This window comes from Somniosus microcephalus, chromosome 16, assembly GCF_052327205.1.
Source record: "Somniosus microcephalus isolate GS21.2 chromosome 16, FLI_Smic_1.0, whole genome shotgun sequence".
NCBI lineage: Eukaryota > Metazoa > Chordata > Chondrichthyes > Squaliformes > Somniosidae > Somniosus > Somniosus microcephalus.
Genome location: NC_141002.1, coordinates 70,854,217 through 70,881,339, shown reverse-complemented (window position 1 = coordinate 70,881,339; position 27,123 = coordinate 70,854,217). Strand labels below are relative to the sequence as shown.

Genomic DNA, 27,123 nt, shown 5'->3' with positions numbered 1-27,123 from the left:
AGACATGAGGTGGGGGAACAGGAGTAACAGCACCACTGTGCACCTGAATTGGCAGAAGCTTATTGATTTAATACCCTTGCGTGGGGTCCAGTTAGTCCAACCTATAATTCTGCAGGGTATCTTTATCAAATTTTAAGGAAGCGCTGACAGAGACATTTTATTAACATAGGAACAGGAGTAGGCTGTTCAGCCCCTCGAGCCCATTCCATCATTCTATTAGACCAATATCTCAACTCCATTTACCTGCCTTTGCTCCATATCTCATGATACCCTTGCCTAATAATCTGTCAATCAATCTGTCAGTCCGTAAGGGTGACCCCGAGCTTCCGGTCGCCTGTCATCTTAATTCACCGCCCCATTCCCACTCGGACCTCACCATCCTCGGGCTCTTGCATTGTTCCATGGAAACCCAGCGTAAGCTCGAGGAACAGCACCTCATCTTCTGATTAGGCACTTTACAGCCTTCTGGACTCAATATCGAGTTCAACAATTTCAGATCATAACCTCGGCCCCCATTACATTTTAATATATTTTTTATCCACACATTTGTTTTGTGCCCTTCCTCCTTTTTTCTCTCCCACATGGCAGCTGTCTCTCTGCCAGCGCATTTCACACCTCATCTAGAGCCGTCTTTTGTCTCTTTACTAGTCCTATCACCAACTCGTCTCATTTTGAATACCTCTTCATGTCTCTTCACTTCTCTCTCGTTCTTTCATCCCCATTTCCCAGCCCTCAAACTGGCCTTTTAATGTTTCATTTCCTGTGTTTTTTCAGTCCTGACGAAGGGTTTCGACCTGAAACGTTGACTCTATTTCTCTCTCCACAGAGAGCCTGCTGAGTTTTTCCAGCATTTTCTGTTATTTCGGATTTCCAGCATCCGCAGTATTTTACTATTGTCAATCATAATTGTTTGAATCACAAGATTGAATTTCAATAGGGACTTAGAAGATATATTTGTATATATGCCGTGTATATACACTCAGTATATATGTTAGTTTAGCAAAATAAACTAGAAAAACATCCTGTGCATCATTTTTAACTATTTAAAATTAAATGGAATAAAGACTAAAATGGTTTCCATATAAAAGTTCAATATATTAAACGGTGCTGCTGGTTGGGATAGGCCCTAGTTCACCATTTTTCTGATTTGCAGTTATGAATATGGTAATGAATCCAGTTTGAGTCTGTAATTTAAATTACATTCTTAGCTTTATGCTGACACATGAATAGATTCTGAACTGGTTTTGGAAATGCAGTTAATGGTTAGCTTTGCAGGGTGAAGGTGAGGTTAGTCTGTATCTGGTGAAACTAGGTGTGGCAGCTCCAGATGGAGGCCAGCACAAGGTTTAGGATGAGGGTGCATGCTGGGTTGAACTTCGGATGTGTGGGTACTGGGGCTGGTTATTCTGGATTAAAAGAAAATTAAATCCAGATGCGGAGCACAGAATGGTGGGGGGCTGGCTCCCTAAATCAAGTCTGACATTTATGGAACCCCAGAAGTCTTGACATCAGCATGTCATAAATGGAGTCACATATTTGTTCAGATAATCACATTCACTCATCTCACAATTCACAGCACTTAAAGCAACAATATTATCGAAAGGTTTCCTCTTGAAGAGGGTGTTGCATGCTGTATCCCCAAGATTTTTTTTGGTTGTGATTGGGTAAAACTTTTTCTTTTGGTGGAATGTGGTTAGCGAAGAAAATTGACATTCAGGAAAACGGTTTAGCATAATATGATTGGTTCTTTTCTACCTTTGCTTTCTCCTTTCTATTTGTAAATAACAAAGACAACCAAAGTGGAAGAAGAACATTGATGCACATGATGGTGATCATGCTGTAGATAATGTGCATGAGAACTTTTATTCTGAAGACATGGTACAAAGAATATGTGGACCTATAAACACACACACAAGTATACTCAAGAATACTGTAGATGTATCAAAGGTGCAAAGTTTGTACTGTGTACTGAAGAACACGTTTGTTGTGACCAGTAACTGAGGGTCCAGGCTTCAGCTCATTACGAAGCAACTGACGAGGTCTCTTGTAATGATTCATACACCTGTAAATAGCAGTAAAAATATTTTTGCATTAAAAATAAGAAAATAAATATTTTAAATGGTCATACATCCTTTAACCTGAATAGATATATCAAAGCCACAAACCTTTTTAATATCTGGCCTCTTATTCTTCTTTTCATTCAAACACTGACGTGCAGTTAAATACATTTTCTCAATTGCCACAGAGTCCCAGTCCTGTATCTTTTTATCAACATAATCCTCAATTGTCATTTCTTCATCATCAATTTCTTCTTTGATATCAAGCTTTAGGATTAAAGATAAAGTAAAAATCAGATCTCATTTTTAATTCTTTTAACAGCATTCTGTTAACCTCCCCAGTATACAAATCACATTTGATGCACTTAAATGTTAGTGATTATCAGATTGAATCCAACACAACACAGTGGTCGGTTAATTTGTTTTCTTTAAATATTCAAGTCCTTAAATTAACACAATTCAGCAACTATACAGTTGCACAATACTATCACTTCAGTGCATCAGAATTTGACTTCTTAGCATGTACGGAAAAGAACAAAGGGGAGAGGGGACAGAACTTTTAATATTCCCCACATTGAAACACAAGACATCAACCCTATTACAGTAAGGTGCGTTGGTGTCCATTTAGTTCTACAAATAGAAATATGAGTGTTGCATTACCAATAGTTGTGGCTCACGATGTTCATCAACTGGTGGAAGTCCTGTTATTATTTCTAGTAAGACCTGTGTGCAAGAGGCAGAAAGGCACAGTTATTCATATTTTTCACAAGTTATCCTGAATATTTTAAAACTACAACATTTGTAAATATTGTTTCTTTGCACCTTGCCAGATTACTTTTTGGGGGAGAGGGGAAAGAGGGAAATCCAATGGGAACAAATCTCCCTAGCTTTAGGACTACAGGGACCTAACATAAAAATGTGTTTTGTCACAGGTATGCAATTATAATTTGATACCCTACAATTAGACTTTTTGTGTTGATCTTTTCACACTGATGGACCTTCCTTAATGCGGCGGTATTTATAATTGCCATTTTAATAAGGGTAATGTAAAATTTCATTGTCATTTGTGGATAGTGCAAACTTTTACTGTAAAACTACATTTAGCAAATGGTAATCAGTGAATGCTGTGAAAATATTAATCATATGGAACATCATAGTATTTTTTCCTACTTTCACAATGGGTGAATTAACAGAACTATCAGTTACTAATTTTTTGCATGGTGTTAATTCCCCATATATATTTATTCTTTGGATTTGTCTCTTAATCTCTCCTGCTTTCTATCCTATCACCGATCTTCCCTTTTGTTCTTTTATCCCCTCCCCCTTTTCCCAGCCCCTAAACTTGCTTTCCATTTCCTGCTTTTTCCAGTTCTGACGAAGGGTCATCGACCTGAAACGTTAACTCTGTTTCTCTCTCCACCAACGCTGCCTGACTTGCTGAGTGTTTCCAGCGTCTTCTGTTATTTTTATTCTTTGGATTTGTTCACCTTGTGAGGTTATGATTTTTATAGCTTTCAACTTGACTTTACAATAACTTGCATTTATGAGATGTCTTTAAAGTAGAAAAACATACCAATGCATTTCACAGATGTAATCAACAAAATGAATGCCAAGCCAAAGGAGGAGAGGAGACTAAAAACTTGGTCAAAGAGGTAGATTTTGGTGAGGGTGTAAAAGCAAGAGATGGAGCGGTGGAGGGGTTAAAGAAGAGAGGCATTAGAAGAGGATGTTGTGGGCAATTGTGTTAAAGACAGCAGAGAGGATGAGGAGGGATAATGCACCGCGGTCACAGTCAGTTTAGTTGTTTTCTTTTTCTGAAACTTATATTGAACGTGGCTCTAAAATTCCATTTCTCCTTAAATGCCAATGGTCAAATATTAGGTGAATATTTAAAATTAGTAACATTCAGACAATATGTGTTGGATTTCCTGATCCTGCCCTGAAAGGTTTGGGACAGGTCTTTTGCCCCCAATCCTGACTCTGACTCCAGTCCAGTTTCCTGGGTTGAGGGGTCATCGGGAATTTGTCTCGGGCTTCTGCCGGTATTCCCACCAAGAAGCAGGAGCCCACCAATAGCCCTGAGGAAAATTAATAATATGGTGCTGATTTTGGGTGGATAATCCATTCTTCAAAGTATGAAGTTTATTTATAACTTCAGTTTTCTGAGACATACAATCCAACAGTTTTGCTGACACTAAACTGGAGAACATTTTACTCATTCAGGTCTTGGGGGGGGGGGGGGGGGGGGAAATAACCACAAGTACTTACCATGCCAAAGCTAAAAACATCTGACTTTGGAGTAATTTCCCCACGCAATGCCTCTGGGGCCATATATGCAGTTGTGCCTACGATTTTCTCAGTTAACATTGTCTGTGTTAAATGTGATGAAGCACGAGTAAGTCCAAAGTCTGAAATCTTAGGAACAAATTTACCATCCAACAAGATATTTGCACTGAAAAACAAAATGAGCAGCAAACAATCTTTGAGGAGCTATAATCTATATAGAAAGACAGGTTTCAATGATTTGACAATTACACATGCTTTCTAGTCTTCTTGGGTTGCTCAAAACTAAAAATATTACAATAGATAAAATGATATACTTTCACATATTGAGCTCAATGTACTATATTAAATACTCTGCCTTAGAAAGAAATATACAGGAAACTTTTTTATCGGGGACCGACGTGGTGCTGGTTCATCAAAAATTCCGGATAACCAAGAGCTGTAGTAAAAGATACGGAGAGCTGAGAGCTCCGTATAAAGCAACAAACCCTGTTGCTTAGCAACAGGTGCAGAACAATGGCCAAAAGTTCCAAGTGTTTCTGTAGCTTAGCAACAGCTGCAGCCACACCCGATTGCACAGCAACAGATCGAGGAAGGCAAGTAATATGAAGTAAAACTTACCTGAACCTACTCCTGAATTTTGCCGGTTAACCGAGATTTCTGGTTATTTAGGTGCCGGTAAATCGAGAGTTTCCTGTAGAATGGAAACTTAGGCCCTGAAAATCCCTGTGTTTGCCAGTGGATGTGGGGGAACATCTGGGATGAGCAAAGCCTTTTAGCAGTGGAAATGGCAGCAGGCTATGCCAGATCTCCACCCTGTTGGAACTTTATGGTGGAATTTCCTGTATGACCAGGGGCAGCTTGCTGATGCATCCGCCCCTTTGCAGCCTGATGTGATTAAAGAAGGCAGGACCAATGGAATTACGTCATTTGTCAGAATTCCCACCTCCAGTGCTCCCAATGTAATAGGCAAACGTACAGTAGCACCATCAGCAGAAGTGAGACCTACAAGTATGTTCCAGGCCAGTTTCATGGTCTGAAATACTTAGACTGCAAATTTGGCCCTAATGAAATCAGCCAATTTCAAATTTGAACTGAAGTCTTTGGTCAGACCTGCTGTTTTCACCCACAAGTGCCTGGTCAGCATTGCATTTTACATCCCTATCCCAAGTTGTGCCAGTACTGCTGTGGGTGTCTGCTAAGAATATACAAATTGAAGGAGATTTAATGGGGTCAGGCAGTTTCCTCACCAGCAAACAGAAAGTCTCATTCTGCCATTATTATGGCAGCAAGTGAGATCACTGGTGTTCAGGCCCAAAGGTTTCCAATACAGTTTATATACTTGTGACTGTAATTCATTCTATGTACTTCATTACTGAATACAGCACTGAGTCTTCTCTTAGGCAGTCCCTCGGAACCGAGGATGACTTACTTCCACACACAAAATGAGTTCTCAGGTGATTCCCAGGTGTCAGTGGGGATGTTGCACTTTTTCAAGGAGGCTTTGAGGGTGTCCTTGAAGCATTTCCTCTGCCGTGCCGGAGCTCCGAGTAGAGCGCTTGTTTTGGGAGTCGCGTATCGGGCATGCAGACGATGTGGCCTGTCCAACGGAGCTGATCGAGCATGGTCAAAGCTTCGATGCTGGGAATGTTGGCCTGAGCAAGAACACAGACGTTGGTACGCCTATCCTGCCAATGGATTTGCAGGATCTTGCGGAGGCAGCATTGGTGGTACCTCTCCAGTGCTTGCTGTACATGGTCCATGTCTCTGAAGCATACAGGAGGGCGGGTATCACTACTGCTCTGTAGACCACGAGCTTGGTGGTGGGTTTGAAGTCCTGGTCTTCAAACACACACTTCCTCAGGCGACCGAAGGCTGCACTGGCACACTGAAGGCGGTGTTGGACTTCATCATCGACGTCTGCCCTCGTTGACAGTAGGCTCCCGAGTATGGAAAGTGGTCCACGTTGTCCAAGGCCTCATCATGGATTTTGATAATCGGGGAGCAGTACTGTGTGGTGGGGGCAGGTTGGTAGAGGACCTTTGTCTTACGGATGTTTAGTGTAAGGCCCATGCTCTCATACGCTTCGGTGAAGGTATTGATGATGGTTTGGAGTTCGGCATCAGAGTGTGCACAGACGCAAGCGTCGTCTGCATACTGTCATTCTATGACAGAGGATGAGACGACCTTGGATCTGGACTGGAGGTGACGGAGGTTGAACAGTTTTCCGTTTGTTCCGTAGATTAGCTCTACTCCAGCGGGGAGCTTACTGAGGGTGAGATGGAGCATTGCAGCCAGGAAGACTGAATACAGCACTGAGTAACGAGCTCAACTCAGGGGTCACCGTGAATGTTAAATGTTTCCCTCACCGTGGAGAAATCCTTAACAGTAGAGGTATGCCACTTTCCTCTCCTGCACCTCACAGCATCTGTTAGAGTACTACAGCGGTATACCGGAGATAAAGTTGCTTTCCTGCTCTTGGCTAGGGAATGACACATAGCATAAAGTGGGGGGGGGGGAGGAGGGAAACAGCCACAGAAAGCTTTATTGCACCCTGAGGATACCAGCAAAATATTTACCATTCATTCATTTTCTTGAACTTTTTTTTTCCCCTTCTTGCATCCACACTATCCTCCTTATGGAGGAGGATACCTCCACAGATGCCAACAGACATTCTCAAGTGGTATAGGGAAAAACTACTTCCAGCCACACTTCCTTCCCTACCATAGATAACCCATTAAGACGGGCAAGACTCATCATCTGGAAAGAAGTCTGAGTATGAAGGTCAGTGAAGACTGATTTAAACCTAGATTCTTTTGTTTTTATTCTAATGCTCCATCTAGTATATCACCCCTGTCGGGGTTCACTTATTTGGATCTAACATCCTTTTCCAACTTTATCTCTTAATAGGTTATAGCTGTTTTACTCAATCTTTTTGTTTAAAATTCCTATACATGTCTAACCACTTTCTATGTATGGTTAACCAACCTCTACCTCTGTAGTGTTATAGTAGGACTAAAGTAATTGCAAATGGTGGAAATTTGTTAATAATTGAATATTAGTTAAAACAGCTTTTTTTTCTCAACCTTTAATGGAGCTTCAACTAGATCAGTGAAAGAGTCTGTTGTGGTGGGAAGGGTCTAATAACCAATAGTTTCTTGAGCAGTTTGACTAGTTTTTTTTTTTAGACACCATTATATAAATAACAAGTAAGTATCCTGAATATAAAATGCAAGGAAACAATAGAAACATTCAAGGTGTTCTTTACCTTTTAACATCACGATGGATATGATTATTTTCGTGCAAGTATTTTAAGCCATTGGCTGTACCCTGAGCAATACTGCATCTTGTATTCCAAGAAAGTGGAGCTGTGCTATCCTGAAAAGGTTTCAGAATTAACCAATTTATTGCTGAAGTGATTATAGTAGAGTGTTCTATTCTTTACAAAAAAGAAAACTTCTTAAGTAAAGATAATCATATGTTGACTTTTACAGAGTACAACTGTACTTACCAGGCAGGCTAATCTGTCCAGCAATGACCCATTAGGCATGTAGGCATATACCAGGCAGAGATGTTCCCAATCATTGGAAAAACCAAGTAACTCAACCAGGTTTTCATGCTGACATCTATAAATGTATCGCACTACAGTTACCATTAGATTAAACAGTATACATCCAGAATGGTTGATTAAGCTAAACATTAGCAACTATTTCTAAAAACTATACATACTTTGCCAAAGTTTTAATTTCTTGAATGAACTGAAGTTTCAGCTCTTCGGCACTGACACTTTGCTGATGTGCCTATATTTAAAAAAAAAAAAAGTAAAATAGTTAAAATGCTGAGTTTTATAATCAGTGCTTGAATTGTACATGCCATCTCTGTTCTAGCACTGATTTTCAGAAATACTACACCCCAAAGAATGTCGAAGCAAAAGAAAAATGCACCTAGTATCAAATGGACAGTGGACAGTGCTGGTTAGAAAATTAAACTGCCCTTTACAATGAATAGCATAACTCAGTCATGCCTGTTATTTGACAATTATGCGCCCCAATACCATTTGATAATACATTTTTTGATTTACCACTTGTGCTCTCCTAAGTGATGGATTATCATGTGAGAGTTATGAGAGAGGTGTTGGAGAAGGATGGAATGGTCAACCGTGTCCAAGGCTGCAGACAAGTCAAGAAGGATGAGGAGGGCCAAACTTCCTCTAAGGTTCCCCCCTGCCCTAACCCTGAACTCTCATCTTTCTCCAGTTTCTCTCCGATCTCCCCTCATGACCTTTCTGTGCTCATCTTGTCCATGAGACCCACCTCCTGCTCCCTCGACACTATTCCCACCAAACTGCTGACCACCCAACTTCCTTTTCTGGCTCCCATGTTAGCTGATATTAATAGTTCTCTCTGCTCAGGTACTGCCCCCTCTCCCTCAAATCTGGCGTCCTCACCTCTCTCAAAAAAAACAACCCTTGATCTCTCTGTCCTTGCAAACTACTGCCTCATCTCCAACCTCCCTTTCCTCTCAAGTCCTTGAACGTGTTGTCACCCCCCAAATCTGTGCCCATCTTTCCCGCAATTCCATGTTTGAATCCCTCCAATCAGGTTTCCGCCCTTGCCACAGTACCGAAATGGCTCTCATCAAAGTCACAAATGACATCCTTTGTGACTGTGACAAAGGTAAACTATCCCTCCTCGTCCTTCTTGACTTGTCTGCAGCCTTTGACACGATTGACCACTCCATCCTTCTCCAATGTCTCTCCACCGTCGTCCAGCTGGGTGGGACTGCACTCGCCTGGTTCCATTCTTATCTATCTAATCGTAACCAGAGAATCACCTGCAACGGCTTCTCTTCTGCTCCCGCATCATTACCTCTGGTGTCCCCCAAGGATCTATCCTTGGCCCCCTCCTATTTCTCATCTACATGTTGCCCCTTGGCGACATCATCCGAAAACACAGCGTCAGTTTCCACATGTACGCTGATGACACCCAGCTCTACCTCACTACCTCTTCTCTCGACCCCTCCACGGTCTCTAAATTGTCAGACTGCTTGTCCGACATACAGTTCTGGATGAGCAAAAATTTTCTCCAATTAAATATTGGGAAGACCGAAGCCATTGTTTTCGGTCCCCGCCACAAACTCCGTTCCCTAGCCACTGACTCCATCCCTCTCCCTAACATCTGTCTGAGGCTGAACCGCACTGTTTGCAACCTTGGTGGCATATTTGACGCTGAAATGAGCTTCCGACCACACATCCACAGCATAACATAGACCGCCTACTTCCACCTCCATAACATTGCCCGTCTCCGCTCTTGCCTCACCTCATCCGCTGCTGAAACCCTCATCCATGCCTATGTTACCTCTAGACTTGACTATTTCAATGCACTCCTGGCTGGCCTCCCACATTCTACCCTACGTAAACTCGAGGTCATCCAAAACTTGGCTGCCTGTGTCCTAACTCGCACCAAGTCCCGTTCGCCCATCTCCCCTGTGTTCGCTGATCTACATTGGCTCCCGGTTAAGCAACGCCTCGTTTTTAAAATTATCATTCTTGTTTTCAAATCCCTCCATGGCCTCACCCCTTCCAATCTCTGTAATCTCCTTCAGCCCCACAAACCCCCGAGGTATCTGCGCTCCTCTAATTCTGCCCTCTTAACATCGCTGATTATAATCGCTCAACCTTTTGGTGGCCGTGCCTTCTGTTGCCTACGCCCTAAGCTCTGGAATTCCCTGCCTAAACCTCGCTACCTCGCTTTCCTCCTTTAAGATGCTCCTTAAAACCTACCTCTTTGACCAAGCTTTTGATCACCTGCCCTCATTTATCCTTATGTGGCTTGTGTCAAATTTTTTGTCTTAAAATACTCCTGTGCAGCGCCTTGGGACATTTTACTATGTTAAAGGTGCTATATAAATACAAATTGTTGTTAAAGACTTGCATTTATAAAGCGCCTTTCACGACCTCAGGGCATTCCCAAAGTGCTTTACAGCCAATGAAGTACTTTTGAAGTGTAGTCACTGTTGTAATGCAGGAATCATGGCAGCCAATTTGTGCACAGCAATGTCTCACAAACGGCAATGAGATAAAACAATCTTTTTTTAGTGGCATTGGTTCAGGGATAAATATTGGCCAGGACACCCGGGAGAGCTCCTCTGCTCGTCTTTGAAATAGTGGCATGGGATCTTTTATATCCACCTGAGGGCAGACGTGGCCTCTGTTTAAAATCTCATCCGAAAGACTGCACTTCCGACAGTGCAACACTCCCTCAGCACTGCACTGGAGTGTCGGCCTAGATTTTTGTGTTCCAAGTCTCTGGAGTGGGACTTGAACCCAACAACCTTCTGACTCGGAGGTGAGAGTGCTGCTGCTAAATCAAGGCTAACACCAATAGATGAAGATAGAGGGTAATGATGGGAAGGACATCTCCTCCTGTAATGTAAGTTGACTTTCCTTGCACCAATGCATTTCTTTTCATCCTCTTCCTCCAAGTAACACGTATAATGAGGGATTCCCACAGGGACAGCCATTGTGTGAAGGGACACTGTGCACGTAACAATGACTAATCCCAAGTTGAGCCACACAACTGAGCTGAAGAAAACAAAATTAAATGAAAACTTATCCACCAAAGAAGAAACTAAATTTAGATTGCAGCTGTAAGTTACTGGCTGTTCCTTTAACTTTTTAAGTGCAAGGGCCACTCAGCAACCATCAACACCCAATTCACACGCACAAAATCAGAAAGTAGCATAATGCCTGAAAAAAGTGAAAGACATAATGATACTTTTACATCTTTCGGATGAGATGTTAAACCGAGGCCTCATCTGCCCTCTCAGGTGGACATAAAAGATCCAATGTCACTATGCCGAAGAAGAGCAGGGAGTTATCTCTGGTGTCCTGGCAATATTTATCTCTTAACCAACATCACTAAAACAGATTATCTGGTCATTATCACATTGCTGTTTGTGGGATCTTGCTGTGCACAAATTGGCTGCCACATTTCCTACATTACAACAGTGACTACACTTCAAAAGTACTCGCCCTGAGGTTGTGAAAGCTGCTGTATAAATGCAAGTAAGTCAGTCGGTCAGTCAGCCTTCATTCTTCCCTTCATCCGGTCCTATTGGAAATGCACATGATGCACAAAATGGAAGAATCCTGCTTTTGTGGATTTAGACATTTTTGAACAGGAAAAATGAGCGCTGATAGTTAAAAATATATATATATTTTAGGGAGGTGTGCCCCCCTCTGGAAATTTTGGTCTTTTTAGAAACACTTTTTTGGTACATTTTCTTGCATTTTGAAGTCTACTGTGATTCTTTTCCTGTTCTTTTGCTGTGATTTCTCTTTGCCCTGCACATTTGATTTTTTGCCCAGCTGTTGAAATTCTGTGCATCTTTACCACCTTTCACATGTGTGCTGGGTCCTGTCTTTTGATGCACGAGCAACGCCATGGGACTTAAACTAGTTAAATTAGAAAACTACACACAGTCTACAATGGGTAGGTCTGAGGTGAAACAAATAAACAGGCAAAATAAAATATGCTTTGCTGCGATAAGAGAAAAATGCCACTGAACAAACTCTTCTGTGAACATTAAGTTAATCCATGGGTTAGGTAAGTTTAGAATCAAATAACCCAGGAGAGTTTATATACATTGTTACAAACGTTTTACTTAGGCAGAAGGCTTTCATCTTTAAATTAAAACTCACTTTTATTTTCAGCACTGAATCTCTCCATTAGGATTTAATAAATTTCAATATTAATGCCAGCATTTTAATTAACCTGAACATCAAAGGGACATAGCGCCATTATTATTTGTTAGAAATCAAAGGCAAAAGATAGTTAATTTACTTTTGTTTTCCTTTGATAAGGACTGCTACCATCTGTCTAAGGTGGGCCTGCCTGCCTTTTTACAAGGCTTTCTTTTTGTAATTCAATGACATGAACCCAGTGTAAATTACTCTAGTTGCTTGGGTACATAGTAAGAGACATTGAAGCCATTGCTCCCCATGTGTCATTTATCCGTTAAACTATGTGCAAAAATTACTGACTTTTTTTCCGTCTCATTGACTGCATGACTTTTATTTTTGATGATCATGCAGTAGTGGACACGGCCACTCCTCTCCCAGGTACCCCCACAGCTGCCAGCAATGTTGAAATGAGGGTTGTGCATTATCGGCACTCCACCATTGGCAGCCATGCCTTCAGCTGCCTAGGCCCTAAGCTCTGGAATTCTCTCCCAACCTCTGACCACCTGTCTTAAAATCTCCTTATGTGGCTCATGTGTTGAATTTTGTGAAGCGCCTTGGGTCGTTTTACTACATTAAAGGTGCTATATAAATGCAAGTTGTTGTCATTGTTTACAAATATTGCAATAGAAAGTAAAGCAAAGGTGGCCTGAATTCAGATACTGTAGTTCCATGTGTTGTAGTAGCACTACATTTCAACAGACAATACAAGCCTCACAGTTTAAAATTGGTCCTATAAATTATATGTTGTGCACCTTGTGGCCAAGTAATTAAATGTATATAAATAGAGGATTCTGAAAACAGGAATGAAAAGGAAGGATTATTACAGTCTGGTAATCTGCAGTGTTAGCTAAATTACATCTTGTGAGCATTGCTGCACTTCCCACTTAACTGCCTAGTCTGAGAATCTGTTAATTCAGGTTAAAGGGCCATATTACTCTAGAAATGGTACAACTTGCAATATTTCCAACCGCCGATCATGCAGGGAGGGGGTTGGGGGAGGAACAGGGACCAAATGAATGCACCCATAATACATGGCATCTTCTCCCTTTTGCACGTGCAGAAGATGTGACTTGTAATGCTTTATGGGATGTTTTAATAAGCTCCAAAATAAGTGAATTTTCCATCCCCGCAGTGAACGAATCAAACAGAGCCCAGAAACACACTTTTCTCAAGTGAAACATGACCAGTTGGCAACGATGGAGAACTTCCTACTGATCTTTGCATAGAACAGGGTCATTCAGCCCCTCAACCCTGTTCTGCCATTCAATTATATCATGGCTGATCTGTACCTCAACTCCACTCACCCAACTTTGATCCATATCCCTTGATACACTTACCTAATAAAAATCTGGTGATCTCAGTCTTGAAAATTTAATTTGACCCAGCATCGACAGCTTTTTGGGGGAGAGAATTACACATTTTCACTACCCTTTGTGTGGAAAAGTGCTTCCTAGTTTCACTCCTAAATGGCCTAGCTCTATTTTTAGGGATGTGCCCACTTTCTCTGTCTCAGCTAAAAGATGGCATTTCTGACAATGCAGCACTCCCTCAAGTGCTGGCCGAGATTATGTCCTTAAATTCGGGAGTGGGATTTGAAATCATGCCTTTGACTCGGAGGTAAGAGTATTGCCAGTTGAGGCAAGTTGGCACCTTCTCATCATTAGAAGATGGGCCTAATTGCATAACACAAGATTTATTGTGCGATTAACAAATTATTCTGCTTGAATTAATGATCAGCCATAAACCTAACTCGCCTGCAGGTTGAGGATAATACTATACAAACTTAAAATGTGTAATGGCAGAAAAGAAAATGTGCCTGCAGTTAAATGATGCACTATAAATTAGTACTCACTGCTGACAATTTTTTCACAGCCACCATTCTGTTACTTATGTAGCCTCTGTAGACAACTCCAAAGCCTCCCTCACCAATCTTACTGCCACCAGCTGATACTGGACGATCATCAAAATGACTAGTCCTCTGCATCAACTCACAATAGCTGAAACTCTGAAGATCTGAAACACAAATTTCAAAACATGTCAGTAAAGTAACAAAATGATAAAATATTACCAACTTAAAAAAATCTAATTTAGTCCAATAAATTCCTTTTGTTTCCCTGTACCTTGTTTTTATCTTCATTTCACCATTTTAATTTTCCACAGGTTGTCAGGCTTTGTATATTATAAGTATGATATTAATTTTAATAGTCAACTTAGTATTCAAAGAGCATGACTGCTTACACACAATTGGAGAACTTAGATATAGACATACAAATTGAAGAAATATTTACATGGGTTTTTCAAATTACTTTAGTTTGGAGCCATTAAATATTGTTGCAAAACACTATCTTTTTGACTGTGTTGCTGCCAGAATTTCAGCAGTAGTACCCATAATTTATCTGTGGTAATTACTGTTTCAAAATGATTGTTCATGGGTTGAACAGAAGGATTCTCTAGTGATAGATTTAAACTGATCGGCATTTTAATTCACAAGAGACTAATGGTGAAAGACAATACATGATTGGTGAACAAGAATAACTGGTGCATAGTAAACTCATGGGATTGAGATCCATTATAGGATTTTGTCATCTTCATACTTGTTAAAAAGGAATGTTACTCTTCCCACTATCAACTAGAAGAGTGGCTGATGTAAGTTGAACCAGATTGAAATATCTCAAACAAACTCGCTATCTCATTCATAAAGAATAGAGAGAAAGTAATACAGAGGTCTGTTACAAACAATGGGGGGAATTTTCCGGGGGATCAGTGGCGGGTCGGGTGGGAAAGTATTTTTTTTTTTTGACAGCCGGTCGGGACCCTGCTGTCAACCCGCCACTATGCACCTTTCCCAATGTCGGGTCTGTCAGCGCTGAGCAGACCCGACAGGATGTGGCAGGGAACCCAATTAATCTAATTATTGCCTTGTTGACAGATCATTAACAGGATTTAAAAAAATAATCCTTTTCATTTTAAGTTCACGGCTGTCAACCACGCTGTTCAGGGACCATGGCTGTCAACCTGAGGCAGGAGTTCAGTGGCCATTGCTCCAGCTGATTACTTGACGACTTCAAATGTACAGGAAAAGCTCCCACCTGACAGATCCTCACTTTCCTCAGCCACAAGTTGTTTCTCAGTCCATTTCCAGCACAGATTAGTCAGAGTTATACAACACAGAAAGAGGCCCTTCGACCCATCGTGTCCGCGCCAGCCATCAAGCCCCATCTACTCTAATCCCATTTTCCAGCACTTAGTCCATAGCCTTGTATGCTATGGCGTTTCAAGTGCTCATCTAAATGCCTCTTGAATGTTGAGGGTTCCTGCCTCTACCACCCTTTTCAGGCAGTGAGTTCCAGATTCCAACCACCCTCTGGGTGAAAAAGTTTTCCCTCAAATCACCTCTAAACCTCCTGCCCCTTAACTTGAAACTATGCCCCTTGGTTATTGACCCCTCTACTAAGGGGAAAAGTTCCTTTCTATTTACCCTATCTATGCCCCATATAATTTTGTACACCTCAATCAGGTCCCCCCTCAGCCTTCTCTGCTCTAAGGAAAACAACCCCAGCCTGTCCAGTCTCTCTTCATAGCTGAAGCGCTCCAGCCCAGGTAACATCCTGGTGAATCTCCTCTGCACCCTCTCCAATGCAATCACATCCCTCCTATAGTGTGGTGACCAGAACTGCACACAGTATTCCAGCTGTGGCCTAACTAGCATTTTGTACAGCTCCATCATAACCTCCCTGCTCTTATATTCTATGCCTCGGCTAATGAAGGTAAGTATCCCATATGACTTTTTAACCACCTTATCTACCTGTCCTGCTGCCTTCAAGGATCTATGTACATGCACACCAAGGTCCCCCTGATCCTCTGTCCTTCCTAGGATCCTACCATTCATTGTGTATTCCTTGCCTTGTTTGTACTCCTAAAATGCATCACTTCACACTTTTCAGGGTTAAATTCCATTTGCCACTGTTCTGCCCATCTAACCATCCCGTCTATATTGTCCTGTAGCCTGAGACTTCCCTCCTCGCTATTTACCACTCCACCAATTTTCGTGTCATCTGCAAACTTACTGATCATACCTCCTACATTCATATCTAAATCATTAATATACACTACAAACAGCAAAGGACCCAGCACCGATCCCTGCAGTACACCACTGGACACAGGCTTCCAGTCACAAAAACAACCTTCGACCATCACCCTCTGCCTCTTGCCACTAAGCCAATTTTGGATCCAATGTGCCAAATTGCCCTGGATCCCATGGGCTCTTACCTTCTTGACCAGTCTCCCATGTGGGACTTTGTCAAAAGCCTTACTGAAGTCCATGTAGACTACATCAACTGCACTACCCTCATCCACACACCTAGTCACCCCCTCAAATTTCAATCAAATTCGTCAGACATGATCTCCCCCTGACAAAGCCATGCTGACTATCCCTGATTAATCCCTGCCTCTCCAAGTGGAGACTAATTCTGTCCCTCAGAATTTTTTCCAATAATTTCCCTACCACTGATGTTAGGCTCACTGGCCTGTAATTCCTTGGTTTATCCCTACTACCCTTTTTGAACAATAGTACTATGTTAGCTGTTCTCCAGTCCTCTGGCACCTCTCCTGTGGCCAGAGAGGTTCTGAAAATTTGTGTCAGAGCCCCTGCAATCTCCTCCCTTGCCTCGCACAGCAGCCTGGGATACATCTCGTCTGGGCCTGGGGATTTATCCACTTTTAAGCCCGCTAAAACCGCTAGTACCTCCTCCCTCTCAATACTAATTTGTTCAAGTATATCTCAATCCCCCTGCCTGATTTCTATGCCTACATCACCCTTCTCCATAGTAAACACAGATGCAAAATATTCATTTAAAACCTCACCTACATCTTCTGGCTCTACACACAGATTGCCACTTTGGTCCCTAATGGGCCCGACTCTTTCCCTGCTTATCCTCTTGCCCTTAATATACTTATAAAACACCTTGAGATTTTCCTTTATTTTGCCCGCCATTGTTATTTCATGCCCCCTCTTCGTTCTCTTAGTTTCTTTTTTAAGTACCCTTTTTTAAGATTCTGCAGACTTTCCACTCTCCATCCAGTATCACCTCTTTGGAAGAACTTTCTCACCATTGACAGAATGCTTCTCTGTCATCTGTACTACACCTGCCATCTATTCAATCAACATGGATGCCCTTTATACTGTCTCACCTTGGTCCTCAGAATCCGACCATGATCAGCCCCAACACCAGCAGCACCAGTCACACCAGCAGCACCAACACCAACCTTCTCTGCAATCACCTGATGCTGTACAGCACACAGGGCAAAAGCACCCGGCCACATTGCGGCCAGGGATGGCCTCACCATGGCCAGATTTACTTACCTTGATGCTGTACACCCCGGTTGCCACAAGATGTGCCACCATGAAGCATCCCCACAATGCCCAAGCTATTCCTTTCACACTCATCACCATTGCCGTGGGTACCGTTATGTCTCACCATTCACTGCAACTCACTAAGCCACTTCCAAAGGTGCACACACATCTGTCCAAGAATGCACATTGTTGAAAATAAAGGTTTCAATGTTTGATAACACATTAATAGAAACTTTACATGAACATTGGATAAAACACCCAAATGGCTACCCTTGTGTGTTGTTAGTTGGTATGACTGCACTAGGATGAGTGTGAGTGTGAGGGGTGGCTAGTGATATGGGGATGAGATCATGTAGATCGAGAGATTGGGATAGGTGGAGGTGCAAGGTAAGTTGGTGTGAGTAAGGATGTGCAGGGGTAGGGTAGGGAAGGCAGAGTGATGGGGATGTGATGAGAGGCACAGCAGGATGAAGTTGAGTGTGGCTTTGTGCTAACGTTTAGTGATCTAATGAGATCATTGAAAGGTTTGCGCCACTGCACCCAGGTCCTCCTGACGACATCCCTGCTTGTGCCCTCCTCTGTATCGCATGCTTCCGACAAACCCATTTGCTCCAACATCTCTGAAATTTCATCAAATTTGTCCATCTCTCATTCCTACCCCCCAATCTTTGCCTCTAATTTCACCTTTCACCCTTAAGTGTCTGTCTCGGATACCTCATCTCATCCCACCTATCCAGCCAAGCCTATTTGTTTCTGCTCAGGCAGACTCCTAAATCCAAGTTTCAATGATTCTTCCTCTCAGCTACACAATTAAAGCGCAATTATTAGGATGTGAAGCTTTCTTAGCTTCCAATGTTTGCCTCCCCATTCTGCCCAATTCTTCAATTCCCCTCCACCTCCATGCTTGCATCAAAGGATTCCCTCGTCTACTCACTGATGTTACCAGTGCTAGGATTTTGTGCCTCACATTCTCCTCCCTCCCCCACCCCCCCCCCTCTCCTTTGTATCTACCTCAGATTCTGCAGCCAGATGTTCCGCCAAGGGCTGCTGTGACAGGATTTCATGATCCTGTAAGATTGGGAAATTCATACAACTGATTTTCTAACTCCAGGAGTTGCCGTGGGAGATAGCCAAAGATGAGAAATGTCTCCAATAGGAAATAGGCCAGAAAGTTTCTGATTCAGGTAATGAGTAGGATGGAGTAGCACATTAGGTGCGTAAATGTCTGACTGGTGAAATACTCCTGAGATGCGCATAGTGATTTTTGTTACCGATTTCACACAAAAGAAAATTTTACAAGTCATTGACTATGATACAGATTACTTAGTATCTGTAGGTATGTAATGGACAAAAATTTTGCTAGCTTGTGAATTTGATGAAAGATAAAAATAATACTATTACACATCCCATTTTGAAATGAATAACCTTGCCAACTCTTGGGATTCAGTACCCCATTACAAGTTCTGCAAATTCTTTGTCAGGACAATTAATCTTGACTTTGCAATCTTTAGCCACATTATTATTCGTATACCATGCACACACATATTACTGCAAAAATTGTTTTAATTGACTTACTAGTTTCTAAAGAATCAGAAGCTGGACATTGCTGTTTCGAACTGTTCACCAGCAAGACAGTCTCCTTCTCAGTGCTGCTGACTGAATCGTAGTGGATAAGTTCATTATTGGAGACCTGTGTCATTGGCTTACACGCAGGGTCACAGGTGTCCGTTCCTTCAGCTAATGAACAGGATGGCATAGCCAATGATACTTCATCTGTTAAGTTAAATCATAGATTACAGTCAACACAGCATGGAATATGATCATTAGGTCATATCATTCTCTGATGTTATATAAATCACCCTTCTCTTTAGAAACAGCGATATACTGACTGTGTAAATCAGCAGCAAATAATTGCTTTATTATTTCAATAAAAATGTATCGGGTGGCATGAACTCAGACTAACTAAAAGTTGGGGAATAACATTTCCAAGATGGTTGCACTTCTGCAACTCACATTACAAAGGAGATGGCATATGACATCATCAGTAGGAAACCATGTTTCATTTTGCACAATGGTTCAAGTATATGATGTCTGATTAATCAGGATGGGATTTTTAAAACAGCAAACACTACAGCACATCATGTCATTATAGAACATGCTGAACATCATTTTCTTTTCAGGTTACAGAAAACCTCTGCAAACCTGAATTTTATCTTTATAGTATTTTGAAGATGGCCACATCATTGAAGCACTTCCCAAATCCTAATTAACATATATAATTATTTTCAACCAGTAGCCAGATCCACTAATAAATTAGACTTAATTGTGATTGTGTAAATGGTCTTTAATTAATAATTAATTAATGCATCTTAATTATGTCAAATTAAACAAATGGTTTTACATAAACCTGCGCTGAGCTATACCTTAGAACAGTTTATATTCACGCAAGGAAAATTTTGCATGCTTAGTTATGAAAGTTTAAAATCACACCATGTGCTTTGCCACCCATATGCTGGATAATGCCACAGTATTCTGATGAGAATATTTTCATGGATCACATTACCCCACAAGTGTAAATATATTCTTATTGCAAAAAAGTTATATATAATATAATTTTTCCCATCTTGTTTCCAAATAGTACATTGACTGGTTATAATAAACGGACTCCGCATGTATAGCTTATCCAATTATAATACAAAAAACTCTCAAATTCTTCAGTACTTCACCATTAAAGTGTTACAAAAATAAATTTGAAATGCAAATATGTTTTCTCAAATTTATGATTTAAAAAATATTCATTTCACAGTATTCACACAAATAGAGGACAGTCAATAATTAAGTATTTGGCATGGTAAATCTTTTCACCATTACTGAATTATGAACTGAATAATGTGTCATACTACAGACTATTCTGTGCCTTTTTAGTTTTTAAATCTATTTTTAATTCATTTTAAATGGAACAAAGAATGTCACTTTAATACTTTTCATTGGATCGTGTGAGCTGCTTCTCACGTTTGGTCAGCAGTGATTAGTGACTATTTTGAAAATCCCCTGAACTGAGATTAAGATTAAATTGACAGGGTCATGTCAGACTCTCAAATAACTTAATTCAACAATGAGTCGCACAGCTAGAATGATTATCTGCTCTATGACTTCATGCCAGTATTAAAAAAGTGAAAATATACCTCCAGATTTATTCATTACTACTGTACAGATATAAAACCATTTATTATTACACCAATTGCAGACAACAGATCGTAAGCACAGTACTACTGCTTTTTAAATAATCCATGGTTGATTATTTCTTGATACAGCTGCAGGATTAGATCACAATCATTAGTGTGAGATCATGCATCAATAACATACAAACAAGAGCTACAGTTGCCAATACAAAAATTAAAACTGCTCTGTGGAGTTAATTCATACCCTGAAATAATTTCAAAGCTTAAATGTTACTATTCAGTTTAACAACTCAACCTTCTTGATTAGGTTTTCTTGATTACATTGTAGCTTTGTGCGAGTGGATTGTTTTTCATAATTCATTGCCAAAGTAATAAATTCTCTCAAGTATCTACCACACTGCCCTTTTTGAGATCTGTCCTATTAGTTCGATGAACTGGTAGCATTGGTTCTGCTTTCTGTCAGGCACCAATGTTGCTAAAAGCTCATCATGTGCTTATGGATTCCATCATTTATGCCAGGAGCTATTTCACATAAAATCAGAACAGTAGGGAGCAGGAGAACTGGGGAGAAAAGGAGGAACAAAAATGGGTAGGGACAAACCTAAACTATGATGGATGCAAGCACAAGAAGAACATACTGGGGGAAAAAAAACACACAATGATCAGGAAGAAAATGAGTAACTGTTATGAGCAGATGGCTAAGTCAGCAAGGTATGATTGGGGATTGTGTGGCAGCACTACAAAATCTTCAGAGCAGCACACAAGACCCATAAACCACCAAGTGTAAAATTATATGGTAGATCTTAGACATGTAATGTGCATATAGGATATCTGATGAAGCTCAATATTTACCATCAGCACAAGACATACAGGTTTTGGTAAATCATCAAGACCACTTTGTGTCTCATTTATATTATGTGCATTAAATTAAAGAGGTATCTTTCAATGGAAGATAATGTTAGATTTTCTGTCCACTAACTATGAATGCACAAAAATGTTCCTCTCTGATCATACTTACGGCTGCAGATGTAATCTGGTTCCACCTCAATACAAGGTGACGAGTCTGAAATGTGTGGAATGCTGAATTTTCAGTCAGAGCATGAACAACTTTGCATGTCATGGAGTAGAAGCAGGAATCAGCTGAGCCAGGAGGTATAGTGGGAGACTAAGGAAAGTTGAGAAGCCAAGTAAAGTAGGCAAAAAATCTAATAAAAGTAAAGGACAGAAAGATAACTTGAGAGATGAGGGATGCTATTTATGCTGTTCCTTAATAGCTAATAAGAAATTTTCACCATCATTATCTCTTTTAAAGATCAAATGTTACCAAAAATTTAATAACTTCAACAACTTTTTAATCACATTTCTGTTTAAAAAAATATTTGTTTAAATAATTTAAGTAACAGAGATTTACTTGGTGTGGATGAGTTTCTGAACTCAGTGTGTGGAGGTAAAGTAGTGTACATAGTAGAACTGATGCTATTATTGAAACCGCAGTTAATTATGGTTTTCTCTCCAACATTAAATTCTTCCCAATCAGTTCACTTCAGCATCTTTAATATTTAACAATCTTGCATAGCTTTCTGTCAAGTAACACTTAATTACTTTCTTCCATCATGCCATTTCTGTCATGCATGTCTCTCATTTTTTCCTGTCACAATTAAACTTACCTCTGAGTCCTCCAAGCTTGGTTTCCAAGGTGCCTTTGCTTACTTACCTTCAAGTCCTCACAGCCACATCAATAAGAGAGTGCAAGAACTCCTAAAGTCAGGCCTGCCCAATGCTGCCTGTCCCCTTTCATAGCTGCTGTCTCCCCCAAGCTGCTAATCCTCCATCTGTGACTGTACATCCCTGACCCAACCCAACCAAGTCTCAAGGCAATCCGCAAACCCCACCCACTGCAGTGACATTTCCTGCACCGTGACTTGACCTTTAGTCCCAAGGTGCCTCCTTCAGTGACAAACTACATTCTGGCTTAAAGTTCTTAAAATGTTTAAAAATCAGTAAATATATTTTAAAAGTGCTTGACGACCTTTAAGCTGGAAAGAAATGTACCTTTTGTCACTGTAAGGTGGTGCCTCAAGGGCAGGTTGTGATGTGTAGGGTGGGGGTGATTTGTTGAAAGGGCCTGGGGAAACCTGTACTACTTAAAATAAATGCTTAATAACACCTATTACATGCCCACACTCAGCAACACCCTGCCAACATACCAGCACTACCACAGCCCAAATCCAACCTCCCAATATAGCCACACTCCCCATCCCCTCCCAATGTTCCTACACCCTGGGACACCTCTTTAACTCCTCTCTCAGCTTCTGACTGGCAATATCTGGTCACCTCTCCTCCACATCTACCAAACCCTGGTACTCCCCTTCCCAGTGATCTCAACCACCATGGCACCCCTGCCACATTCTGCAACCTCCTCCCAGTTCCTTTAGACCCCATGACTCCTGCTCGCAAACCCCTGGGCCATCCTTCAAACACTACAAGGCCTCCTCAACTTTCCAGTACTGCTACACACGTTTCTTACAACTTATGTCCTGCCCATCTGAATCCCAAAACAGCTCGAATGCCTTTCTCTGCAGCCTGTGCTTTAAAAAGGTAAGCAATGAAAATACATAGTTAAACTTTTAACAGTAATCGAGATCACTGCAAATATCCACATAATCATAGAATTTGAGCCCAGAAATATCACTAGCCCTCCTACAATAAATGCAATTTGACTTATTTAATCACCTTAAATTAGTGACCCTGATAATATGCTGCTCTTTACATAGCATAAAACAGAGTTTCGTCTAACTCACCATGAACAATGCCACAGGAGATTCACTAGTTTAAACAAAAAGGAGCAAACAAAAAATTGCTAATTATAATTCTTTGTAATGATTTGATTTTTAAAAGAGTGATTAAAAATATAATTGTGCTAAATATAACTCAGAAGAAGAATCAAAGACCAGGATGCACATTCTGCTGCAGATAAGGACATGTGAATGTTCCTAAGCAGTGACAGACTAAAACATTTAGCATAAATACGTTTACCATAGAATTTTGACTCCACCAGTCTACAGTAAACTAGCAAACAGAGTTCCTTACCTGGAAGCAACAGCCTAGCTGCAGCTAAGAAATTATTTTGAACCAGGATTTCCACAAGTTCATGGACTGTGGTATTGGTTGTTCCCCAGTCAAACAGGAGTTCTGTGGTAGGGCTCTTTCCCATACGAATCACTCCGTCAATTCTCCTTAAGACAAGTTACATGAAATTAATCTGTTCAATATAAGATTCACCACTTTGTTATAAGTCAATAGACAATTGACATAATTCTTCCTCAGCAATAGCTGAAACCATAACTGGCTTGCTGTGATTCTGATAATGTACTTAAAAAAAATATTTACTTCAAACCTTAAACAAAAAAAATATGCTGCATTAATGTTTGATTAATAATCTACATGGCAAACAAAATGTAGTCTACTCCTGATAATTCAAAGTTATTTTGTGTGCTAAACATTGAATTATCCAATAATTTGCATTAAGAAATGTAAATATTACAGCAAAGTGGGAATTTAGTACTAAAAAAACAGAATTGTCATGTACTTTGAATTAAGAGTAACCTGTACAGCAAAAACACCATTGAAAACCCAGTTTATGTATCACAAAGTAACTTTCAATTGGGCTTGTAAAACATCAATTTAAGTAACAACAGAAAATGCTGGAAAAACTCAGCAGGCCAGGCAACATCTGTGGAGAGAAATTAGAGTGACGTTTCGGGTCTAACCCTTTTTCAAACTGGAAAGGAAATGAAATAGATCAAAAGCAGGGCTGCGATAGAACAAAAGAAGTAAAAGAGACATTAAGAGGTATTCAAAACCAGACGAGATGGTAATAGGACAGTGGAGACAAAAGATGGCAAGATTAGGTGTGAAGTGTACTGGCAGGATGGGAGACAGCTGCCGTGTGGGAGAGAGAAAAAAAAAGGAAAGAGGGGGAGGGAAGATCCAAAACAAAGGGGTGGAAAAAAATATATAAGTAAAAATGTAATAGGGGCCGAGGTTATGATCTGAAATTGTTGAACTCGATATTGAGTCCGAAAGGCTGCAAAGTGCCTAATCGGAAGATGAGGTGCTGTTCCTCGAGTTTACGTTGAGTTTCCGTGGAACAATGCAAGAGGCCAAGGACGGTGAGGTCCGAGTGGGAATGGAGCGGTGAATTAAAATGACAGGCGACCGGAAGCTCGGGGTCACCCTTATGGACTGAACGGAGGTGTTCCGCAAAGCGGTCACCCAATCTGCGTTTGGTCTCCCCAATGTAGAGGAGGCTGCATCGTGAGCAGCGAATACATATACTAGATTGCAAGAAGTACAAGTAAATCGCTGTTTCACCTGGAAGGGGTGTTTGGGGCCCTGGACAGTGGGAAGGGGGGAATTATAGGGGCAGGTGTTACAATTTAAGTAGCTTGAAAGCTGCTACTGTATTTAAGCAAAAATAATACAATATTCAATTAATAAAGTTAAATGTCATTTTGTCAGAAGAGAAATTTGCAATAACACTATGGGGGAAAAATTCAGTTGCTTTGCACCTCCCGTTAGCGGCGCAAATCAACTAGCACCCGGGCACGGCGATGTTTGCGCCGCTTGCGAAATTGACCAGACATTTTGCGGCGGCGCTAAACACTATGTCCACGATCTCTTGCGCCCGCAGATCGTGACGTCAGTTGAGCGTGCAACGCCCTGGACTGGATATTGAGTGGCGCCCCCTCCCTTACCACCTGCCGCTAGCAACGACAGGTTGAGGGGAGCGTTTTGCAGTTGGGAAGGGACTGGGGGAGCGCTATTTAAAGGCGACCGCTTCCTGCCTTTTTTTGTCAGTGACAATTTTGCACCATGCATTCTGAAAGAGAGAGAGACACTTCTGGAGAGATTCAACGTTGTGTGAAGGAGTTTTGGGTACTGAGCAGCACTTTGCAGGTTCATTTTGATTTGACCTTCCTTGCATCGATTTTGAAGAGACTATGGGGGCTGCACTCTCAGCTCTTTCCCTGGGCCTCTCCATTGTTCTTTCCAGCAGATTTGATGTACAGGCCGAGATTCAAGGCTGCAATGAGCAGGGTGTGAATGGAGAACAAGATTGATCCTCCCCTTTAAGAACTGGCCAGCGGCAGTGTGTCTGTGTTCCATTGCTGACTGACATCCTCTGAGCTTCGCCAGCGCTCTGAGGTAGCGCCTCGCTCCTCAACGTTACCACCTTAAGAGAGGTGTGTAGCGCCTGATTTAGCGCTCCAATCACCTCCAGGGGCGATATGTTGAGTCTGTGTTTCCAAATGTAGTTATGCTGAATAACTGGACACAGACTACAGAAATAATTAAACAGGTCTTTAGTAATTGAGGGTCAGGGCTGAACTGGAATACACTTTGCTCCACAGGGTTTATATACCGGTGTGGTCACCACCGGTACTACAATGTACAGGAGCCATCAAAAAGTAGTCCATCACCTTAAGGTATCCTCTTAAGGTGGTACAGGTTACATACACTACAATTCCTCCCCTTTTAGCTTAACAGTGTACACCCCAATTTAAACATTACATGGATAACATATATACAACTTTCACACAAAACTGTTCAAAGATTCAGTCTCTGAGGAGGCCTCCTGATCTGGGCCGGATAACGCCTTTCAGGGGTCTCTGGTTCTCGTTGCTGGGGTGACTCATCCATTTGATCTCCTATGGATTGAACATCATCATGTACGTTCGAGTCTGAGGTAGATGCTACAGGCTCAATAACTTCTTCAACTGGTGTCTCTGCCGTAGACATGGGGTCGACCCTTGTTCTCGATTCCACAAGTTGGTCAGCATGACGTCGTACTACGTTCTCTCCAACGTCTACCGTGTACATCAAGGGTCCTTGTCGGGCACGAATTGTTCCGGATTGCCATTTATCATTCCTATAGTCCCTGGCCAACACTCGTTGTCCTATTTCGAAACTCCGAGTGGCCTTGTTATTTACGTGCTGGAATTGCTTGTTTTCGACTTCCCTACGCACATTGGGTTTTAACAAATCCAACCGGGACCGCAACCTCCTGTTATAGAACATTATGGCAGGGCTTTGATTTGTCACTGCATGCGTGGCGTTTCGATATGCCATCAGGAAATTGTCCACCTTGTGTTGTAGTGGAATATGGTCTTCGCTCATGGCCTTTATCGCCTTTTTGAACGTTTGTACAAATCTCTCGGCCAACCCATTTGTAGCCGGATGATATGGGGCAGATGTATAGTGTTTCACCCCATTCTTTTTCATGAATTTCTGGAATTCTTCTGACACGAACTGTGGTCCGTTGTCTGAACATATTTGTTCCGGCAACCCATTCCTTGCAAATATGGTTCTTAGAACTGCGATCGTCTTTTCAGAGGTAGTGGTCGACATCTTGATCACTTCTGGCCATTTAGAATGTGCGTCTACTGCTATCAAAAACATGGAATCCATGAATGGACCTGCAAAGTCGATATGCACACGTTG

At 41.4% G+C, this 27,123-nt stretch overlaps 1 protein-coding gene across 4 annotated transcripts in view; it reads right to left on the bottom strand.

The window, feature by feature from the left end:
• Window positions 1-1,844: 1,844 nt before the first annotated feature.
• The window catches only part of irak4 (interleukin-1 receptor-associated kinase 4), a 43,561-nt gene continuing 18,282 nt past the window's right edge, over window positions 1,845-27,123 (bottom strand). For 3 of the 4 annotated variants that reach the window (XM_086009213.1, XM_086009212.1, XM_086009214.1), the window contains 10 exons: window positions 23,710-23,855; window positions 19,013-19,210; window positions 13,937-14,097; window positions 8,070-8,140; window positions 7,852-7,966; window positions 7,609-7,718; window positions 4,326-4,509; window positions 2,718-2,780; window positions 2,166-2,324; window positions 1,845-2,062 (listed from right to left, as the gene is read on the bottom strand). In XM_086009213.1, the coding sequence (XP_085865339.1) occupies window positions 2,021-2,062; window positions 2,166-2,324; window positions 2,718-2,780; window positions 4,326-4,509; window positions 7,609-7,718; window positions 7,852-7,966; window positions 8,070-8,140; window positions 13,937-14,097; window positions 19,013-19,210; window positions 23,710-23,855 (1,249 nt within the window). In that variant the 3' untranslated portion in view covers window positions 1,845-2,020. Of the gene's footprint in view, window positions 2,063-2,165; window positions 2,325-2,717; window positions 2,781-4,325; window positions 4,510-7,608; window positions 7,719-7,851; window positions 7,967-8,069; window positions 8,141-13,936; window positions 14,098-19,012; window positions 19,211-21,637; window positions 21,736-23,709; window positions 23,856-27,123 lie in introns of those variants that run through there. The other variant, XM_086009215.1, reaches the window with a different exon arrangement.